We start from the raw sequence: 20,980 nt of genomic DNA, 5'->3' as shown, positions 1-20,980 counted from the left end.
GTATCATATAGGTGAATGCGAGTCACTCTTCGTGTATATAGGATGTACAAATATACATACGACGATAGCCGTGTTAGCTTATAGATATTTTGTTCAGGGCACTATGTTAGGTGGATTAAAACATGATGGAAGGGATACAGTACTGAAGGATGCATATACATCGGGCACACTGAAACAGAGGAGTCTGCAAAAGAATGGGCAGAATTAATGCTAAGTCAATTTTTGCAGGTTTTTTTGCAGGAGTTCGGAAGTTTAAAAAATCCAGTCGCGAAACGTAAAAAAATTAAATGTACGATCAATGGAGTAGCGACCCAAATGTGCCAATTAAGAACAGAAACACACCACATGACGACGTTCAGTGCTACTTAGGGGTACAGAAGCTTTGTGTTACCCAGATCGAACCCCGAGGAATTTGTGCAATTTTTGTTTTAGGAGAAGAAAGTGATCTGCTAGCTAAATCGTCTAGCTTGCTAACATAATTGTTGGCCAAATGTTTGTCACGTGATGCATAGATTGAAGAGCATGCACCGACATTTGCCACTCTTTATATTTTAATATTTGAACTGATGAACAGAACCTGCCCTTCGAAAAACGTTACTTGCTTATCATAAGTGTACACAAATTACGATGATTGACCTGATACAATTCTGATTTTAATAGAAGCGCGAAATGTTATACGTACGTCCTACTCGTGAATGCAAATGGTAATATAAATTTAGCAATCTTCTCATTTACTTTTCTTCCGCAGAAATAGTGCCCTGCTATTCTCGGTCGTTTTTGACTATGCCTTTCTTAGCAGAGGCGGACCTCCCCGAACGAAACCTGGCGCCATTATCCAAATATGCCCCTTAACGATTTTGACAATGGAATTTCAGGGTAACTTGTATATAACGTGCAAAAAAGCGCAGTGGACATTAGGCACATTTAATAAAGAAATGTCATGTGCAATTTTCTATACCTTATATAACTTGTATGGAAGATCCATCATGGGCACCATGGATAAGCAGCAGCTTTTCTACGCAATATTATTAATAGGAACATGGCGCCTGCATAGAGTACCACAGATAATTTGAAATCGGCACAGGCTGAAGTTGAGTTGGACAGGGGTAAAGTTGAATCAAAACAACAATGCCAATTACTCAAAGGGACGATCAAGCATGTTAGGGACTTCTCTATTATTTATTTGATGCTAAAAGTTATGCTTCACCACATGTAGATAGTGGAAGATCATAAAATTATATGAGCAGATGTGAAATACGAAGAAGAAACTGAAGAACAAAAGTGTCAAGGATAAGACCGTATAAAGATGGTACATGGACAAGCAAAAGTTGGAGGATGCTTCTATGTAAAAATGTCAAACATTTATGAAACGTACTATACATTACAACTACGATACAAAGAATACTAATTTCATTAACTAATCGAGGTGTAATAATAGAAGAAGATCATGTAAAGAAATGTAAAACATTAAATAAATGTAACTATTGAAATATGTCATCAATGAAAAATGATAACAAGTCGTCGAGAGTACTTCTTGCATTTTCTTTCTTGTCTGAGATTGACAATTGTTTTATTATCCTATGCTGTACCTGTATCAGAATATATGACTTCATTCTTATTTAGTCTGGCAGATTCCTTATTTCATCATATAGTTATAATAATATAATTTTTTAACATGCCACTCGTATGTATTAATTTTGTATTAATGTATCAATTTTGTAGAAATAACTAATGTATGAATGGAGTGAATTAATAATAACTAATGTATTAATTTTCATTATTGTTGCACTTTTTTTCCCGATTGAATAAAATCCATATTTTTGCGATAACTAATTTGAAAGCTAATGAACTCGTGTTTCCACAACACCTTTTTCATTCGACAGTTCGCAGACTATTGGCCTTTTTGTCATATATTGAGGACCTTAAATAAATCTTAAATATATATTTACACATAAATTTCGGTAGTACATTATTCTGCAAAGAGGCAACATTAGCTGAAAGACATTGTGGCACCATGCTTTTGTTTTTGTTGCGGATGTCGCACTTATACACCTCTTTTTAACCAATATAAGCATGTTGTCTGTCGGAATTCTGAATACTGTTACTGTTCTGCATTTCATTACGACATATACTGACGAACACATCCGAGCAAGCTATCTGATTTTGAGAACGTATTATTCTGCTCTTTGCATATTTTTTTCACAGGGTGATCCTATTTTCGAATGGATGGCCTCTCCATCCGAAATTGCACTGGGACAACATGCTGGCCTTAAACAATTAATAGCTTGCTTTATAATTCTAGAAGTGCAGAAAAGAAAATTTGCAAAAATCTTCAATATTGTGCTATTCAACACAGATATTTTCTTTCTGAGGGAATGCTACAGTTTAGGTTATAACTACACAATAACTCGATGTCCAAGCTGAATCACTCGAACTATATAATTGGTCATATCTACCTGCACATATTAATATATATAGGACAAGTAGGCTCGATTCATCGTTAAAAGGAGATTCTGTATGCGACATTGCCATTGCTCGCCAAACAAGGAAACATTTTCCTAATTTCTTAGGTATTGTGTTCCCTCCTGGTTTCTACTGACGCGTTTTTATGCATTCATTTATCAAATGAATGGCTGCTATCTAAATGGTGATAACTGTTTTACGTATTAATGAATATGACTTTAGTAAACGCGCTTGATTGTCTATGATGTATATTTTGTCTAAAGTGAGGCTATATTGAACAAAAGTACTGATATGTTTTCACACAAGTTGTATGCACGTGGCTAAACAGATTTATTTGTAACTGCCGTTTAATAGAGAGAGACGTTACGAGTCCTGTTTCACATCAATTCTTCATTCGGTTATTTCATAGTAGCTTCATGGCGATCCGAACAACAATAACATACTGCTTTACTGTAACGTAAGAGTGTTACAAATAAACGAGCTACAACTGTCCCACTTACATGTGCTAGTATTTATAATTCAGTCATGTAAAAAATGTAAGAGCGCCCAACTAATCGTTGCAATACACTAAAATTACCTCAAACCTACAGCTACGGTAGAATGATAGTTGTTAGAGTTCGATGCTGCCGAGAGATTATATGCCAGCGGAGGCAGTTAATGTCGCTGGCGCGATTCAAGCCCATACTGTTTCATATGATATATTACATATATCATATTGAAACAGAGGATCCTACTTCTCTGTTCCTGCGTAAAAGAATACTCTTTTTCGCTATACAGACGTAAAGCAATAAGTATATGTACAGAAATTAATTTAACCCCGAAAGAAATGCCCGTCTGTGCCGACTGGGTATATCTTTGTTTCTGGAATGTAGATTAATGATAAGCACACAGGTGAACTTTGTGTGCATTATCGAAGAGATTAGAGTTACGCCGAGATTTTCAAGATGGCTAAAAAATGCCACTCATCAAGTCCAGGTGAAAGAGGTCAACTGAAGAAGTGGTATGAATCATCTGAAAATTGAAATCAGTTTAGAAGGCTGTTCGTATTCCTATCGTACTCTTTTCTCTATAAAAGAAAATTATAATAAATTTGGCTTTTTAGAGACTCCTGTTTTTTTTTGCGATGAACTTAGCGTCTTAGTAAAAGTATATCTGCTTTACGGCATTGCAACAAGTAGTTTTTGTAAGAACACCTTTTAGCACGCCTATAGGGACAGCCATCTGAATTAGGTGGACATAACGAAACTTATATAACCTTGAAATTGAAACTTCTATACCTTATATAACATAGAGTTCTTCACATAATTTCTCTTTACGAGTTTACCCGTAATGTATGCGATTGGTACCCTAGCAACGCCCAATGTGTGCAAACCATAATTAAACATTGGCAGCAGCTTTCACAACCACTATAATTTTCATGCATACTGAAGATCAGGTCATCCAAAGATTTTTCATGTAATTTACGGTACCCCAATATTATGTGGTGACGCCGACAGCTACTTTTGCTTGTGTCCTTTCATATGATGACGAACTTTAAGATTTGATGAATTCATGCTACCGTGACCATATATGTACGCGTTACTTTTAAATACGCTTGACTGATAATCTTTCGTCGCTATTTAATGTACGTTCTGAAGTTTACCTATGTATCCATATTATATCTACTAAGACGGCTTGTAGTAAGCTTTCGGTATTTTTGTTGCAAGCCGACGCATAATACGATGCTCAACTACGATTGGTTTCTGAATTTTCGATGTACTTCATACGTTGTAAATATCAACAATAACCCGTTAACAATGCTCGAACCGTGTTAACAGTTTGATTTGAAATTGTTTAACTAACTACCCGCTTTAATTTTGTGTGACACATGTGCGCGCATCAAAATAGCGACAAAACATCGCCATTTTTTATGTCAAAGGGATGACGTATGGCACAATGGTATAACCTGGTTCCGTGAATGCGTGAATCCCGTTAAAACTAACCAAAAAACAAAGTTTATTCCATATATATGAGGGCCGAAATAGTTTTATAAGCGATTGTGCTTCTATAAGTAGACGAATATGATAAAATGGAAGTCAAATCAAAGTCTGTTGTAATATTTTCAGAATTAAATTTGTCAAGAAGAACAACAAAAATAACAGTTATAAAGAATTACTTGACATATTTAAAGTTTATGTCAGCATAACGATAACGATTTTCCATTCACTCGATGCGTGGCTGTTCATTAGCTGTTGTGTACATTAGATTTTAACATAATACATCCAATACTTTGAAGCATTTCCCATACATCTCGCTTTACTCCTCGATTTTCAATGATATATAGCTTCACGCATTTCAAATATCAAATGATTAGCCTTTACTCTTTAACAGACTTTGACGATCACTATGAGAAATTAAAGACGCCTGTTACGTTTTATGTCGCCCAGACAATGTGGAAGTACATGATACACCAGCATTCATTGACATATCATGTGAAAGTGTACTTTCGAAAATCGTCATAACCAGGAAATGTTTCTCCATTCGCTAAAGGGTCACATTGGGAAGCAGTCTACCATTCTAAACCCATAGCGCTTGACAGGTGTCCACGTATATATACGCTGCTATCTCGTATGTGTAACCTATCTGTACAATGAAACTGATGGATCTGTACTTCGTGACCTAAGTACACCAACAGCCTGATCACGCCTCGTTTGTCGGGACCAGCCTTGAAGTAAATACACATTTTCATACTGGCATGTATGTAGCACGTATCGAATTTAGCTTAAGCAAATGGATATTTCCGTAAATAAAGATGTCTGTGCGTGCCACTAACTTTCAGTCGATTGGAGTCAGCGCTATGAGCCCGTCTGTCGGCACTTGTCTGGTACGGATCGAAAAACAATGGAAAATATTAATATGGAGAACGCTCATAGTGGAAAATCATTGGTCAAATATGCATTCAATGGACATCCTTTCGTGTTTGTTAAACAACAAAGGCATACAGGCTTCTTTTCTATATAACAAATGAGATATCGGATTTACACAACCCATGCTACCACTATGCAGGTAAAAGTGTCTCGATGAACCCGATTTATGGACCCATTCTGCAAGAGTGCAATGATATTCTGGCACCGATCAAATATGGTTAACAGTGGCCTAAGGCAAGAATGTGCTTTAAACGATCTGCGTATTGCTTCGAAACGGTTGTACGAACTGATGTGTACGGCTAACGAAAATCAGGTGTACACTAATGATTAGGATAATTTTACCTAGGATATTGATTTGATTTCTAAGAATGAATTTGAAAGTTGACAATTACATTTGTACAGGCACATCTTGTGATGCGCTGGTAAAGACAGTCGCAGTCAATCAATAGAAAAATAAATTCTAATTGGAAAATAATTTTCCAACTTTGTATGTTTAAACACTACCATTAGTATTGTAGGTGCTTTAAGCGTTGTACGCAGTCATCCACGGTGATGTTCACATGAAAATCTATAACCTAGTAGTATGGTGTACGCACGCTCTCGCATTTACTACGAAATAGTATGAGCGAAAATGGTTAGTTAGTTAGTTCCTATAATCGGAATTAACTTGTTCGAAATTGTCTTTTGATAAGAAAAAACAGAAGTGACTTTAGAACGCCAATCAAAAAATATTTATATTATGAACACCATTAGACTCCGTGTTTTTCAGAGACAGTACCACGTCACCTCGTAGTGTAACAGCAAATTGAAACCCAAAACAATTCTAGGAAATTCGACTTGCTCTAATAGGAGGAGTGCACACGCGAACGATAAGCGAAAACATTGTCTCATTTTTCAACAGTTATTCCTAGCGAACCTCTAATCAAATTATACAGACGTCATATAGATGTTTTTCGTGTTTTATGGCTGATAGTTTAGCTGTTAACACGCGGCGCGCTGCTCCCAGCGCGAAACAGAGTGTGTTCACGCTTAGATTCGAATCTACATCACGTGCCGCAAATATCAGTAGGCAAACTTGTTACCCAATGCGCTCTCGCGTAGACGGGCACCATACGTCTAAAGAAATGTGAACCCAATCAATAGAGCGCACGTTGCAAGTTGGCTAGAAATCGCAAATGATTAATGTGGGAGTCTTCTAAAATCTAGGCTTTTATATTTGTTGGCTTTGCGCTAGTATTCGAACTGAAGTCGTTGCCCTGACCGAGATATGCAATCTCATTCAGGGCAAAGGGTTTAGTCTTCGTTTTAATATCACTTTCCTTCCTTACTAGTTCTTACTTTTTATTTCTATTTACATAGAGCGCTTACTATTTAAAGCCTGCTTTTCCTACGTAATCCAAAAGCATCTCCTTGGAATGAAAAATATTTCCAAAATTAAATGTCTTGTCTCTTCAGCATTGCACGCTACACAGCAAATTATTTGCACATTTGGGGAGCTTTCGTTCGAGCCGGTTTACGATGCTTTGATAGAAAAATCTAGCTATCTTCTCAACGGACAAGTTTTCTCCCTATGTTTAACTTGCTTGACTTTGCTTGCTACAGTTGATCCTTATTTGTTTTTCTATCGTATGCTAGTTATTGTTGTCGGTGAAGCCAAACTTGCTTCTGACGACCTGCGTAAGCTGTCTTCGCATTGTCAGCTTAAAGCCTTCATACCATTCGACAAGGGCAACTCGTCGTTCAATCTTCTCCTTAAGGCTTAGGGCGGCCTCCTGGCCAAGAATTCGAGGAAGATCGGTCGCCCAGTCTTTCACATAAATCACTGGTGCACGGTACTTTTTTAGTAATCGTAATGGAGGACTCTGCAAAGACGACACGAATCAACAAATACGCGCGGTCAAATGCAAATAGTACACATATTTTTTAAACGCTGGAAACTTTCAAAAAAAAAAGATGGCACCATGGGTAATTTTAAATACGACACAATTTTAATATTATTCGAATTAATTTCTTATCCAGATTTGTCGTAGATTTCACATGCTGATAAGAAGCACTTGCCTTCTCTGTTGATCTGTACTATATGACACGTATTACCGAAAAAATGAAATAGTAATTAACAATAGTACATGGTCGTTTTTGGCAAACACACGTTTGGAGAATCGCATGATTTTTGTAAATAACATGGTATAGATATATGTTTTCCAGAAATACTGAAGTCGTATACGGACAATTACAATAGATGAAGCACTACAACAAACTGAACTGAGGAATACGTATTTACTCGTACTGAAGAGTGGATTTTCAATGTGACACCTTAGAGCATCATGCAAAGGTGGGTATTTAAATTGCTGATGGCACGGATCAGGTATAAACGACAAAGCTCAGCGCGGACCAAATACTTCATAATAACTCGAAGTACCAGTCAAAAACGGAGCATTTATAAACCCGCCTTTTAATAATGTCTAGAGTTAGACATGCTTTTATTAATGTTCGTCAACGAGGAAGTTGTCATCAGCAATCCGAGTGCAAATTACTCTGTTCGATACCTGACAAAGCCCCGGCGTAGTTTTGTCTTCGATAACAGGGACGGATCCAAGAGCAAGTGCTTCGTAGATGCGATAGCACTCCGCGTTGAATCCGACTGGGTTCAGGGTAAGGTCCGAGAGCGACAGGGCGTATTGATACATCTGCAAACTTTCCTGGGTTTCTCCGGATAACCACTCTTTTCGGCCTTTCGTAAAGCAGACCTATATATGTCAATAGCGAAATTAGACGCATGCGTATTAGCGTAAGATGTCTACTTAGTTCTTTGAAAAGACGTCATAATACACGGAACAAATAGCCTCACATCAATTAACATATGCATAACTGTTACTGGCTAGTTGTCGTTAGCTAGATGTTGTCCTCAAAGTAACCTTTAAAAGAGCTAAATGGATTTCAGAATTGAATATACTAAGTTTCACACTTTATACAAATCTTTGCGTTATTTACTGGTTATAGCTTGAATATTCGTAAACGTTAACGGCATATGTGTGTCTAATTACGAGTTGAGGTGTTAAATAATCAGGGCGTGTGTTTAACGCATAATGATGACCTTTTCAAGCCCTTCAACTCGAATCAGCTCCACTAAAGATTTCCTCGACGATTTCGGATATACCGTTCCGAGGAAATTGCATTTAAACGGACGAGCACTTTCAATGTCGAGTTTATGTGAATCCACCGGATTGAAGCCTCGATAAGTTGCTACGCCTATAAAAAAAAACGTAGGGTTAACACAAAACTTTCTCTACTGTATCACGCGCGACAGTGTGGTAAGGTTACAGGTGGTATGGTTAGCAGAGTACAGAAGAAATTGATAAAATATAACGTACTGTAACACGTTGTGTGTATGCATTTCAATTTTTAACTGTTGCTTATAAAGATATCGACTACTGGTTTTAACCTACCTAATGGCCACTGGAAGAATTCATGGTCATCAACCAATCCGCTATCGTAGACTATAAAAGCTGCATCCACCTTACCCCCTGCGAAATTGATACATAAATTAGTGGCTGTTATACGAAAAAAAAAAATACAAAAACAGAAGGTTAGATAGTGAAATTTTTGAAAGAAACTTCTCAAGTTTACCTCTGGAGCGCATGTAACGAGTTATCCATTCATTTCGACACTGTTCGTCGCCTAGAAGAATTACGATGCAGTGCTGCAACCGCGGATAATTATCTAGATAGTCGAGCCAAAGACGAGCGAATGAGATTTTATCTTTACTCCGACCGTTTAATACCAGAATCAAATACTCGACCTGAAAGGTAAAGTTGGCAAGTATCATGGCAACAACAGGCATAGTTAGACGACAACATAAGAGTGGCGTGGAAATGGTGCATTTCGTACATGCCTCAAGATAGCTGTATCCTGATCAATGGCTGGATTGTCTGTTGTCGAATTGTAATGCCGATACGGGAGTTTGGAAAGATGAATCTTAAGCTGATTAAGTCAGGCGTTGATAGCTTCAGCCACACCAACGGTATTTTCTTTAAATAAAGAAAAAAAAAACGATTGTGTTTAATAATTGATTGAAGTATGAATTAATATTTTTATTACCACTATAACAACATTGTATTTTATATTGAACGCACATCACTGGGAGCCGTCTGCGGTGCTATTCCCGGGCCTGTCCGATATTTGAAACGGATGTTGCTAATTTTTTTAGTGCCAAAATGCCACGCGCCCTCCTGTCGCGATTCGAGACGAGCGGCGAAGATGTGTTCCCATAAGTAATTACCTGTTATGACGACGAATTTCGGATGAAAATAGCTCGTTATTGACGTTCAACACATGCTAGCAATGACCAGGCTAATATATGACTTGCAAGTATTATAGAATGGAGAAAGGCCATCAAAAAAGGCATCGCTTCTCACTGTGTTATACTTTCGTCCTACCGATTGCGGCTTTTCCCCAGACTTCAACAATGTATTTTGCCGGACGGCTGTCGGGCGCCAAATCACCACTAGCGGCCATTACGGCACCGTCAGTTTTTCGTCGAGCCACATTCCCTGATTGGGCTTCACCCGCTGTTTCGCTACGTTCGGGTTCGAAGTCTTCACCCCACGGATTCCATTCCTCATCGTTAGCTGTTGCATCGGCACGTTGAGGGACTGCAACTCCAACCTTCGATAAATCCTGAAGCGCGGCCTGGTTACTGGGGGTTTCTTTGCCGTTAGCATATGATGCTGCCATGAAACTCCCGCCGTTCAGGGACACAGCTCCTGAGGTGATTGTTAGGAAAGCGGAACGAGGAGAGATTACAGATAATTTGCAATATTAAAACAGAAAAATGTTTAGAAAATTATCGCGACAATATGTTACTTGTAGAAAAGACCTGGCTGGTATCGTATTTCTTATTATTTGGCACTAGAATTTAGCCGTACTAAAAATGTTTCTATTGAAAAAAAAGTAAAGCACAAACATTAATTACTAACTAAATTAATGTTTCGAGTCTAATACTGTTTTTAAGTATTTCCCGATTTCGAATCTAGACCACTTCATGTGTCCCTGTGCGACAATCACCAACTAACACGATCTACATTTATATATACAGACCAGTAAACAAATTATTCTTACCATTAGATGGATTTTTGTTTCCAGCATTGGTTCGATCCTCACGCGTCAGTAACAGATATCCGGAGTAACATGTGAAACATATATATGTACCTAACAGTAGCAACGATATACGACGAAAGAAGAGGACAGCCATAGTGATTGACTGCTCAGAGTCCAAAGTAGGCCGCTAGTGAACTATCCAACCGAACAGATACAAGGTACCTGACTTCGAAGCACTCGATGACTGATCGACGGTACGGAAACGATTCAACTCTGGATGATACTTGCTCATCTTTTTGACTCAAGTCTTCGACAGGTTACCTGCCTGACTTTTACTTATAGGCAGTTGCTGAACATGGGCGGACATTGTACAGTTGTTTTGGAAAGACAGAAAGGGTTGTTTAAACATCTTTCTTCTTCTATAGCTGTCCACATACGTGGCTCTAGGGTGCACATCCGTGTAGCAGCCTGCACCGCTCCGGATCCTCGTCACTGGCGCACAACTAATTTGGGTAATAGGAAAATCATAAAGTTTGTCTGCGGCAACTCTTCAAAGGAAGTATATAGTAAAATATTATTCGGACATTTTTGCGTCCTTAAATGACGAAACACTCGACGGTTAGGTGACGACTGTTACATTAAATAGGGCTTTGTCCTCTTTTTCAATTCGATCCGTTGAACAATGGATTAATTAGCACGAAGGTGACTAAGAAACTTGACTAAAAAAGCAACAGATGCACGTGGACCCTGTACAGGTCACTAGTGTACTTCTTGTCACGGGTTGACGTAGGTCTACTTTAGCAACAACGCTGTAGACTATCTGCCACTCGAAACACATTGGCCGTTGGACTTTTCAAGTGCTGGGTCGTCATCGACTTAGCTTTGTGAACGTGATACGATGGTATGTATGATGTCCAAATTGCCCCCGATGCCGGGAATGGGCGCGGGGCAATGGACGGTTTGGTCAATTACATAATTACATCTCTGAAAATCAAACAAGAGAAGAGAACATAGACCGTTACTTTTGAATTAGCTGAACTAGCTGAGTGTATTGTATGGACAAGCGTTAAGCTCACATATTGTTTACACATTTCCGTTTGTCGAGCGTTAACACTCGTCGCGCGGTCTATCATCTTCGTACTGTAAAATAAATATGGGGGAAAAAATTATAAAAAATATAGATTTACGAAACTATTTGAGAATTATGCAATTCTATGTAAAACTGAAAGTCCAACTAAATCTGTAGATTACCTCAAGAGTTCCTGACGGACTGAAGATTTGTTTAACCACCCCAATATTAGTCATTGTAAGTCGAAATAATTGCAGTAGGCCAGGTCCTGTTTCACTTGCCTTATTTAACAAACTTAGTTGGGAAGCAAATACTGAGAGTTTGTGTAATTTGTTGCACTAATATCGGAGATTAGAAAATGCGAGTTTTTCTCATTAATTAGCTAAATTAATTAACTATCATTGAACCAAAGCAATAAACACACTATGCATGGGTAGTATTTGATCGGACAACTAGCTTTGTTAAGGTTTAGATTTGTGACGAAAATGCTAATAACCGGGCTGGAAATACAGTTCTTTAATGTAGAACCTTCACAAGTAAAGCCAATTCACCGATTAATTAAAACTTCGAATTTATTATTTGCGAAGATCGGGTGAAAACTAATCGAATTATGTTAAAATCTTGTTTTAATGACAAACATCGAGTGTATATAGGTAAACGCTGGCAGAGCAGAATTAGCGATTTCCAAGACTTGGCGTCGCTTAGAAGATTTTGCCTCGCTGTTTGAGCCATTGTCGAACCATTAGGAGCGATAGGTTCTGATTCGAATGATCATTATTTTTATTGCAACTGACTGAGTCCTTGACAAGAAGTGCATCAGCTTCATTCCGTGGCCGACGTTGTAGCGCCGACGGTACATAACAACCGAAAACTTGCGTAGATGAAACATTGTGGATTACGCAGTGCATTTTTACCATTGTAAATATCTATCCTTTTGGTAAAATTGAAACTCATGAGATTATTGCAATATGTAAAACCAGCATGTCAAGCGATTTTTGAACGATTTAGTTGGTCTAATTAGAGTCAACGTTAAAAGTTTGAAGTAACGTTTATACATGGATTTTGGGATACATACATACATACTTTCTTTACATTGAAAGCAACTTACCGAACGCTAGAATTTTACCAAGAGTAACCAATTCATTAGCTAGTGTGCCTGATGAACTCATCCATTGAATTGTTTGGTTCAACTACAATTTTCTCGTAGCAGCACTGACAGAGACTGGCCACTTTTTAGAGGCTCAGCCCTTCAAAAAGTGAGAGAAGGCCCTACCAAACAAAGCTTGATTTCTTCACGCATACAGTGTTGAAAACACACAACCTGAGCTAACAGATGCTTTCCTCTGTAAAACGTTGTTCTTTGGCTGTGATTCACAATAACACGTTGGTCACAATAGCATGATGAACTTTCCTCGAACACGGAGCTCCCTCGTAGTACTGAATATTAACCGCCTGTGTAACAAACACGGCTCCCTGCTTGGAACGTTTCGTGTGACCTGCGCTTTGTCGATCAAATGCCGATGAAACTTAAGCTCTCTACCCAATATCCGAGACCTTTCTATCAGTATGGAAGTTATTAGAAAGTGCCCGGTCGGCTGATGGATTATTTGATTCTATTCATTATAGGATTTGCTCCTACATTGTTGAAATGCGCATGGGCAGCTAAAAATGCAGAACTAGACCATCGGCTGGATATGGGTAGCTATTGGCTAAGCAACCGCTTAAGACCAGAGACCAACCTGCGTGGGTCGCGCAGCGATGCTGCTCTACCTACTAGAACTCCGCTATTCGACAGACAACACAGATAGAGAAAACTGAATAATGGGCTTGCAATGTAAGTCCATCCGCAGCTACAGGATCGTACGCGGGACTCCGTCCCTCTCTCGGTTAAAGCAACGGTAGTACTCACCCCGCGGTCCTAACTTGACGGAACTAATAATACGGTAAGTTGGACTGCTCCAACGACAGGAGCAGTGGTACAATGAGCAAAGAGCGAGCGTTCGCTAAGAAAAAGGAACTTGGTTATTTTTAGAAGGGAATATTTGAACATCAACTTGAGCAGGCGACTAAATGGTTTCGTAGACTTCCCTTTCGGACCGCCGTAAAAAATAAAGTGTAGGTCAGAACCGAATTTCGGTTGGAGGAGACGAGAGAAAAATTGCAGAGTGACGAGGTCGAACTCAAAATACGGTTTGTAAACTATTGAGTATCATAATAGTTTCTTCAATCCAGACTGAGTCAAAGAAAAACAGGCCGCATAAGAAGCGATAGAAAATTATTAGTAACCCCAGAAGCCTCGAAAGGTAAATAAGACTTGCCTTTTTCAGGGGGTAAATCTTGGAATCCACTATGCGACTATTGCGTCGTGTCTAGAGCATAAGTACGTAAAATAGGTCCATATATTCGGATTACTTTCTCAGTCATTCATTGGTAAAACAAGAAGCAATGTTTCCCTGTTTATACGTAGTGCATTTAAGTACCATTCCCATTATAGGGTTTCTCCCTTATAGTGATGTGAGTATTCTATTTGTACTTGGAATAGGTGGAGGATAATTGTCATACATCGCACGTTTTTATATACTGAAATAAATAAGCACCGTCTGCTTTACATACTTTAAATGGATAAATATATTTTTAGATTTAATAAGTGTGTTCTAATGTACTGGTTAATCTGATGCAGGACCCGAAAGTAAATTATGTGACGTAACAAATAAATAAATGATGTAAATAAATTCTGAACAAATAGTAAGATTAGACTCATACAATTTACGAGATCGGGGGGAGAGCTGCAGTGGCAGAATAGTTGATCAAAGGTGAATCAGATTTCGTATTGTTTAACTTAATCGGTACTTATGCACCAGGCGAGAAGCAAATCAAAACAATCTAAAATTAATAGAATAGAGCTATTAAAGCCAATGTCGATTTTAAATAGTATTGTTTGTTTATTGTTGTTGAGGCGTTCAGGTGCAATTTATTCGCTACGCGCCATACGTTCAAACTATTTCACGTATCCAACACGGGAAGAGTAACTGAAATGTAGCAATTTCCTTTTTCGAATTCAGTCTGCTATGTACAGCCAAGTAGTCGATGCAATGGAAGGATTTTCGACGACACGGTTCGTCCTAGTCTATCTAGAATCGCCGTCGCACAAACGGAACGTCATCTTCTCAACGGTGTTCAGCCTCTAGGTGCTCTTATTGCATTGGTCACCGTAGTGAGAAATTGATCTCTCGGAGGATCTTCGGCTCAGCCTGTCATTTGCCTGAACTAAATCTGCCTCTTAATAGCGTTTTCTCAATATTATTCATATCAAGCCTTTTATTTTCTCCAATCTCATCTTTTGGGAACGGGAAGCAGTGAACACACATCTTGGCTCCGCATCGCTAAGACCAGCATCGCTATGTCGCCATTCATCTGCTATATGCGCACGTTCGCCCTCAGGAGATAGGTCGGATCTGCCGGATCGACACCGGACTTTCCTTTCATTCAAAACAGGCGATCAGCTTTGATCAGAAAGGTCTGAACATCAGGCCGTGTTTCCTTTGCTTGGCATTGCTTGTGGTCGACGCGCACCCGTGTTCGAATCATGGTGCAAGACGGCGATGTCGTACTGCACCTGTTTCCTGCTTTGATGGAGATGCTGTACGAAGAATGTGCCACAGAGAGTCTTTCTTTCGTGCCCCATCGTCTTGTCAGCTGTGCCAGTAACGTTTCTTTGGTTTGACGCCATTCGAGGGGCCGACGTGCGTACTATCATAGACTAGCAATGGTTTACACTGATCCGTCGAACTGCTAGATGCAGACATGCTGTAACTTGAGGGAAGCAGTAGATGCGATGCTACGCAACTGCGGTGCCTCGTAAAGGTCGGCTGCTGAATTGGGAATGAAAAACGCTGGCGGAATAAAATAAAATAAGCAAGTATGGGATTAGACTATATGACCGCGAAGCGTAGCTCCAATACGAATGAAATTCGAACGTATTTCGGCTGTATAAAGAGACCAACGAAGGAGAATCACTTGTTCGAAAATTGGTTCAGGGACATTCGGATCCTGACGATCTCAATGCTCATTATTGGCCAGTCAGAGGCTGGTATTGTTGTCGTCGCTGCCGCCATCGTTCTTGTTGTCAGTCCGTGCTGATGACGGGCTGCGTCAGCAGACCAAGCGACCAAGGAAACGCAAGTAATTGAAGGGTGAATTGAAGGCTGAATGGCTGTAGACACCTTTGTCAACAGCAGTCTTACACAACATCGGCAGTATCGAGGTGCGTTTGATTGTACTGAGCCACTTAGTAGTCAAGCACGCATCAACAACTACATCGTGCATTCAGAGGATCAAGATTCGCGAAGTCACTGCTGAGATGGTGTCACAATAGCAACTGAATAGACCCAGACAGCCATCGGGTCGAACGGAAGGAGACTGTCACACCAAAAGGTGATAGCGGATTGCAAATGACAGTCTAATTTCGGCCAAGAATGGCGATAGCCGTACTTTCGTTTTTAGGCCTGCTCCTTAGTTTGTTACTGTTCTTAGGACTATTACCCCGATTCTGCCCACTGGTACGGACTAGTAGCCTAATATCGTAGCGGCCGTCGTCACAGTTGCCAAAATGAGGATTCTGACGCTACCCATCATCCGTACCAGTAGCATACCATGGCGTTTATTCCACTGTTGACTCATTTTGAGCATGTAGGACTTGCCCTTTACTAGGACCAGCAGCGACCCTCGTCGCTTTTGTTCGTCAGCGGTAAAGCGTTCTGTCGGTGGCACCGTAGTTGTGTTCTCGTTGTTGTTGGGGTTATTGGCGTTGTTAGCATGCGCTGTGCTCTGTTACAGCTATGGCCGCTTTCGGGAGGCTTCCGTGACCACTACTCAATCCCGTAACTTTGTCGTATCCGTTCAAACCAGATTTAGTCATGCTATTTCGTGCCTGGCAAACGAGCGCTACCAAGTATCTGGTGTTTGGAGGAAGCCACCTGTGCGTTAAGCTTCATTTGGCGGTGAAGGCCCGGCGATGAACTTCACGTGTATAGTGTATGCCTGAAGTCCCCGATGTTGTCATCCTAATGGCTGCTACTGCGTCGTTGCCGTAAATAAGGAAAGTAAAATTAGAGTAGAATGACTCATAAAACCAAAGCTTATTAGTTCGAAACAGTATTTTTATGATATTCGTGGTTTTCTTTTTGTGGCTCAGCTCTCGTTTAAAAGCGCAGCGAAAGAAGTAAGTAGCCCGTGTTGGTAAACGAGTAAGTGAGCAATTTTTTAGAGGTTTTTTAACATTTCATTGACGGAATCATAAAAAAAAATGCTTGAAGTTCTTGCAGAAGACAACATCTAGAAACTGGTTACTAAATGTTATTTTCTGGAAATCTTCTGGTTATGAAAATTGGAAAAGAGCTGGACTCAATAATGATATCATTATGCTACTCTAATCGACACAAGATCCCTTTAAATGTGTCCTAATTGTAATCCGTAATAATCCGAGTAATAAATCCGGTAAGTACACGCTAGGGAGTTTTACTCAATAAGGAAATTTTTCAACTTTTAGAGAACAAGAGCTCACAAAGTGCTGTTGCAAAAAACCTAATTTATTTACGCCTTATTATGGCATATAAAATCCTAAATTTTTATTTATTTTGTATGATTCTTTCCCATAGCGACAAACATGCCTATCCTCGCATCGGACACGACAATTTTCACTTGCGGTACGTCCTTCAGGAACAGTCATATCCGAAAGCATGGGGCAGTACGCATTAACATGGCTCAGTATTTCTTCACTATTACTTCTAATGCCACGGACCCGAATTTGACGAACCCCTCGCATCTCGATATTCATTAATGGCGTACGGCGCTTACGTACTTTTAGGTGATTTCCCACGGTGTAGTGTTATGGTGCTACTAAGAATGTATTCTACTAGTGTACATGCCAGTAAGGTAAGAGAGAATCAAAGCGGCGCGTCAGGTGCTTGGCGAAGTACCCGCTCATTTTCATGTACCTGATAGCTATAATATACACAGACAGATATACACACAATACATATACAGTACAATGTATGTGTGTGTGTATATACGCATTGTACATTAGTAGCACAGATGATATGGATTGTTTTTCTGTGCTTTACCTTAACACAAACATGTACTTACTGTAGAAGGAGATATAATATTTAACAGCGAATAAAGTATGATTAGCCACCTGTTTACGGCTTTATATATATATATATATATATATATATATATATATATATATATATAAATTATTATCTATACACACATATATATATATAACGGCTTTATGTACATAGTTATACCTAGTTTAAATAAAGAGGAGATAAATTGGAAACCAATGTATCGCTGGAAGAATAGTTACGCTCTTTCGAGGACTGTTGGATTGCTAGACAAGATCCATAATTCATCTGTTATTTTACTGCAATTATCTCACTATAATTTATGAACGCATTACATCTATCTTACGTTAACGACAAAGGTGATTGACTGAGTTAATACAGCATATGACTAGCAAGGTACTCCATTGGATTTGTGTGAATAATTTATGCATAGATCATTCAACTGTTCGTCCTAACTCGCATTCTCTGTCAAGTCGAATTCGTAGAAGCTAAATCGAATCTCTAACGTGACTGATGTCAAAAGTAACAGCGTCCTTACGATGGTGTGCTAGCCCTCATTTAGCGAGAAACGTCAGCGCTAGGCTTCTTTCTACACAACGATAGAGTCTAGCCCCTAGTCCACGCGCACGTAAAGTACATACATGCATAGAAGTGTCATTAAGGATAAACCAATCTCCAGATACGCGTATATGGGCAGAACTCACGCTAATGTTACACTAGGATATCGGATGGCTTTGGTACGAAGACCGAATCCAGTCGCGATTCTTTCGATTCGCACAGGATCGCGGAGAGCAAACCCCCTTATCCGTCCTTAGTTTCTTCAAGTGCGCAGCGGAAACGATTCGTGCACTCCTAATGGGCTTCCCTTAGAACGATGCTAATATTTAACAGAAATAGCACTAGCTACACGAGATGAGATTTGTCATATCTTATCGTACAGGACTGCAAAGATATCACCTTTTCATCTTGTGTACGCATCAATTAATTGTCACTGCTCGTTTTTTTTCTCTATGTTCTCTTCTAATAGGTACTTACTTCACCGTTTGTGAAGACAGCGTTCCAAATCGTCCATCGGCAAAGGCATTTCGTTCGACCCAACCTACCGACTACCTCCAGCACGTCCCTCAGTCCTTCAGCTGCAAAAGATCTTCATAGTAAGCGCGCAGAGAAACCAGTCACAGTGGCGCTATCTCATCGCTCAAAACGTAATTCAGGCCCAATTCGCCTTATATGGCGCTGACCCTCCGGCGCCTTTGACGACGAGACTTTCTTGGTTCCCACGGTTACCCGGGCAAAAGATTTAGTCAGCCAAACACACAAACAACGGATGACTACTGCAGGTAATGGAGGATCCGCGGCAGCCACCTGAAGTAACTGCCGAAGTGAAACAGGCAGCGAACGAATGCGCGATTCGACCCCAGTTGTTGCTTTCGTCAGTGCTGCTGTTTTATCAAACTAGCGAACAACCGCGTTAGGAAGAGATCTTGGCTTTTAGCTGTCATTGCCCGGTGACCATTGACTGTCGAGCAGAATCGATGACAAGAGCACGTCTTAAACAAAAAACCTACGCAAACGGAGAAGCAAAGAAGAACGAAGTTAGCTCACAATGCTAAATCTAGTCAGGCCATCTAACCTGAAAGGTAAAACGCAATCCATTAGAAATTACAAGACAAAAATTAAAAATAAATGTTTCGAGCTTTAGGTTGTGTACTTTAATTCAGCATTATTATAGACAACCGGCTTCACCCAATGCGAAATGCAGCATGTCTAAACCCGACTTTGAGCCTAGATAATCGCCCTTAATGGGCCTTAGTTTAATACGTAACCACGCTGACATTGCGCTATCACGGAGAGGCAGAGGCGGCGATAGACAGCCGTAGATAACACATAGTGTTGTAAACACTTATAGGGATAAATAGAAGTTCAATTGATTTATCTGGGTCTGCTGCGGCTATCATACACAAATGAGGTAGAAAACAGTAACATAAGTCAATAAAAATTGTGGTTTACTTATGGAACTGCAGTTTTGATAAACTCAAGTTCTCGCCGAGCTGATAATAAATGAAGTGTTATACTGCACAGAGTGTTTTTCAATATAATTATCATATTGTTATAACATCGAGGTAGAGTTTAGGTACAACTGGAATAGCTACTTATTATACGAGGTTGGTATGCAGCACGGAAACGGTGTTTGAGGGACTTCTGTTATTATGAGAAATTAAAGAGTCTCAGTTTGTCTGCACATGACGCAAAACAAATATAATGATATTATAAAACTCCTCATTATTGTTTGTCTTTTGAAACGCTAACTGCGGAGATGCCTCACTATACGATAGATTTAATATTTTGATATATAATATTTATTTAAATAAGACACTTTCTATTTGAGCACTAACACTGTCTTTCATATCGACAAGTCTAGTTTGTATTTCAGACACTTATGCGAAAAATTATAAACATCCAGACGGCTATTTGACAAGCACATGTAGCTCGAAAACTTAACTTTTTTTTTTATGATTTTGCTTCACTTGTAAAAGAACGACGTTTTTACTCCTTAGCACAGTATTTCAAAAGAGAGGGACAGAGCTGAGGGGCAGGTCAGTGGCTTATCTTCTGAGCACGCTGTCTCAACGGCCGTTTATACCAAATTGGCGAGTCACCCGGACCGTTCTCAATGAACGTACGCACGTTACTATAGCAATCATCGATGTCTCATTCACAGGCGAATAAAGACGGCGCCTGATGCCTTGGGAATCGGTATAGTTTTTTGAGTAATCTTCCTCTTGTTTTTATCGAAAATTGAATGATGGCAATAACCAGGTAAGCAAAATATAGGCTAAGTTAGTAAGCAAAAAAATAGTAAGTCTATGCACTGACTTACTATGAAATTAATTGCGCTTTGCCTACGTCGTTCGTTCACTTGTTGGCTTTTACGTAGAATTTTTAGAAAATATCTTAGCCATCAAAAGACTGAAAAAGAAAAAAACTCACTTTATCATGTTGCATGCCTTAGGGTTTTTGAATAGCGGGATAAATAGATTACCACCGAAATAACAGGAGTTGGTTAGCACTGTGAGTGGAAATTTAAATTAAATTTAAGACACATTTGCCTATAGAAAAACACATGACTTAACACTTCATTTGTCAGACATTCCATCGTTGACGGCTCAGTAGGACGAGTGAAGACTCTGTACATAAAATGTTTCGTCCTTATCATGAACCATTTCATATCAGGGTTTCCTCTGAAGAACACAATGACCCTAAGAGTACTGCTGTGTCGGCAGCATTACACAAAGTCGTTATTTATGCATGAATATAAA

General features: G+C 39.5%; 2 protein-coding genes across 4 annotated transcripts; one reads left to right on the top strand and one right to left on the bottom strand.

Annotated features, from left to right (window-relative positions):
• Positions 1 to 1,523: 1,523 nt before the first annotated feature.
• LOC111249696 (ribitol-5-phosphate xylosyltransferase 1-like) lies at positions 1,524 to 13,440 on the bottom strand. Of its 3 annotated transcripts, XM_022803921.2 has the most exons (10): positions 12,644 to 13,440; positions 10,488 to 11,450; positions 9,806 to 10,132; positions 9,503 to 9,648; positions 8,997 to 9,168; positions 8,816 to 8,893; positions 8,464 to 8,618; positions 7,916 to 8,116; positions 7,086 to 7,231; positions 1,524 to 3,474 (listed from the first exon to the last, which is right to left on the bottom strand). In XM_022803921.2, coding segments are annotated over exons 2-10 (1,359 nt in total). In that variant the 5' UTR covers positions 10,621 to 11,450; positions 12,644 to 13,440; the 3' UTR covers positions 1,524 to 3,473. The 3 variants fall into 3 exon arrangements, with proteins under 3 accessions (XP_022659656.1, XP_022659655.1, XP_086842473.1); XM_022803920.2 differs by having other exon boundaries at positions 1,524 to 7,231; positions 12,644 to 13,439; XM_086986347.1 differs by having other exon boundaries at positions 1,524 to 7,231; positions 13,275 to 13,435.
• Positions 7,686 to 19,739, top strand: LOC111249694 (uncharacterized). Its single transcript, XM_022803915.2, has 4 exons — positions 7,686 to 7,701; positions 17,193 to 17,240; positions 17,402 to 17,469; positions 18,688 to 19,739. Exons 2-4 carry the CDS (start codon positions 17,201 to 17,203, stop codon positions 18,898 to 18,900), a joined length of 321 nt encoding a protein of 106 aa, XP_022659650.1. The 5' UTR covers positions 7,686 to 7,701; positions 17,193 to 17,200; the 3' UTR covers positions 18,901 to 19,739.
• Positions 19,740 to 20,980: the final 1,241 nt, after the last annotated feature.

Source organism: Varroa destructor, unplaced genomic scaffold (genome assembly GCF_002443255.2).
Source record: "Varroa destructor unplaced genomic scaffold, Vdes_3.0 BEIS01000004.1, whole genome shotgun sequence".
Lineage (NCBI taxonomy): Eukaryota > Metazoa > Arthropoda > Arachnida > Mesostigmata > Varroidae > Varroa > Varroa destructor.
This window is presented reverse-complemented; position numbering and strand designations above follow the sequence as displayed.

Excerpts from the sequence above, each read along its gene's own strand:
- LOC111249696 (XM_022803920.2), bottom strand. The coding sequence starts at position 10,620 with ATGGCTGTCCTCTTCTTTCGTCGTATATCGTTGCTACTGTTAGGTACA. Across the intron at positions 9,169-9,502 it reads CGCAGACGGCTCCCAGTGAT|GTCGAGTATTTGATTCTGGT; the intron begins GTGCGTTCAATA and ends TTTACCTTTCAG. Across the intron at positions 7,232-7,915 it reads CTACGCCGGGGCTTTGTCAG|AGTCCTCCATTACGATTACT; the intron begins GTATCGAACAGA and ends TCGTCTTTGCAG.
- LOC111249694 (XM_022803915.2), top strand. The coding sequence starts at position 17,201 with ATGCCTATCCTCGCATCGGACACGACAATTTTCACTTGCG. Across the intron at positions 17,241-17,401 it reads CACGACAATTTTCACTTGCG|GTGATTTCCCACGGTGTAGT; the intron begins GTACGTCCTTCA and ends ACGTACTTTTAG. Across the intron at positions 17,470-18,687 it reads CTAGTGTACATGCCAGTAAG|GTACTTACTTCACCGTTTGT; the intron begins GTAAGAGAGAAT and ends CTCTTCTAATAG.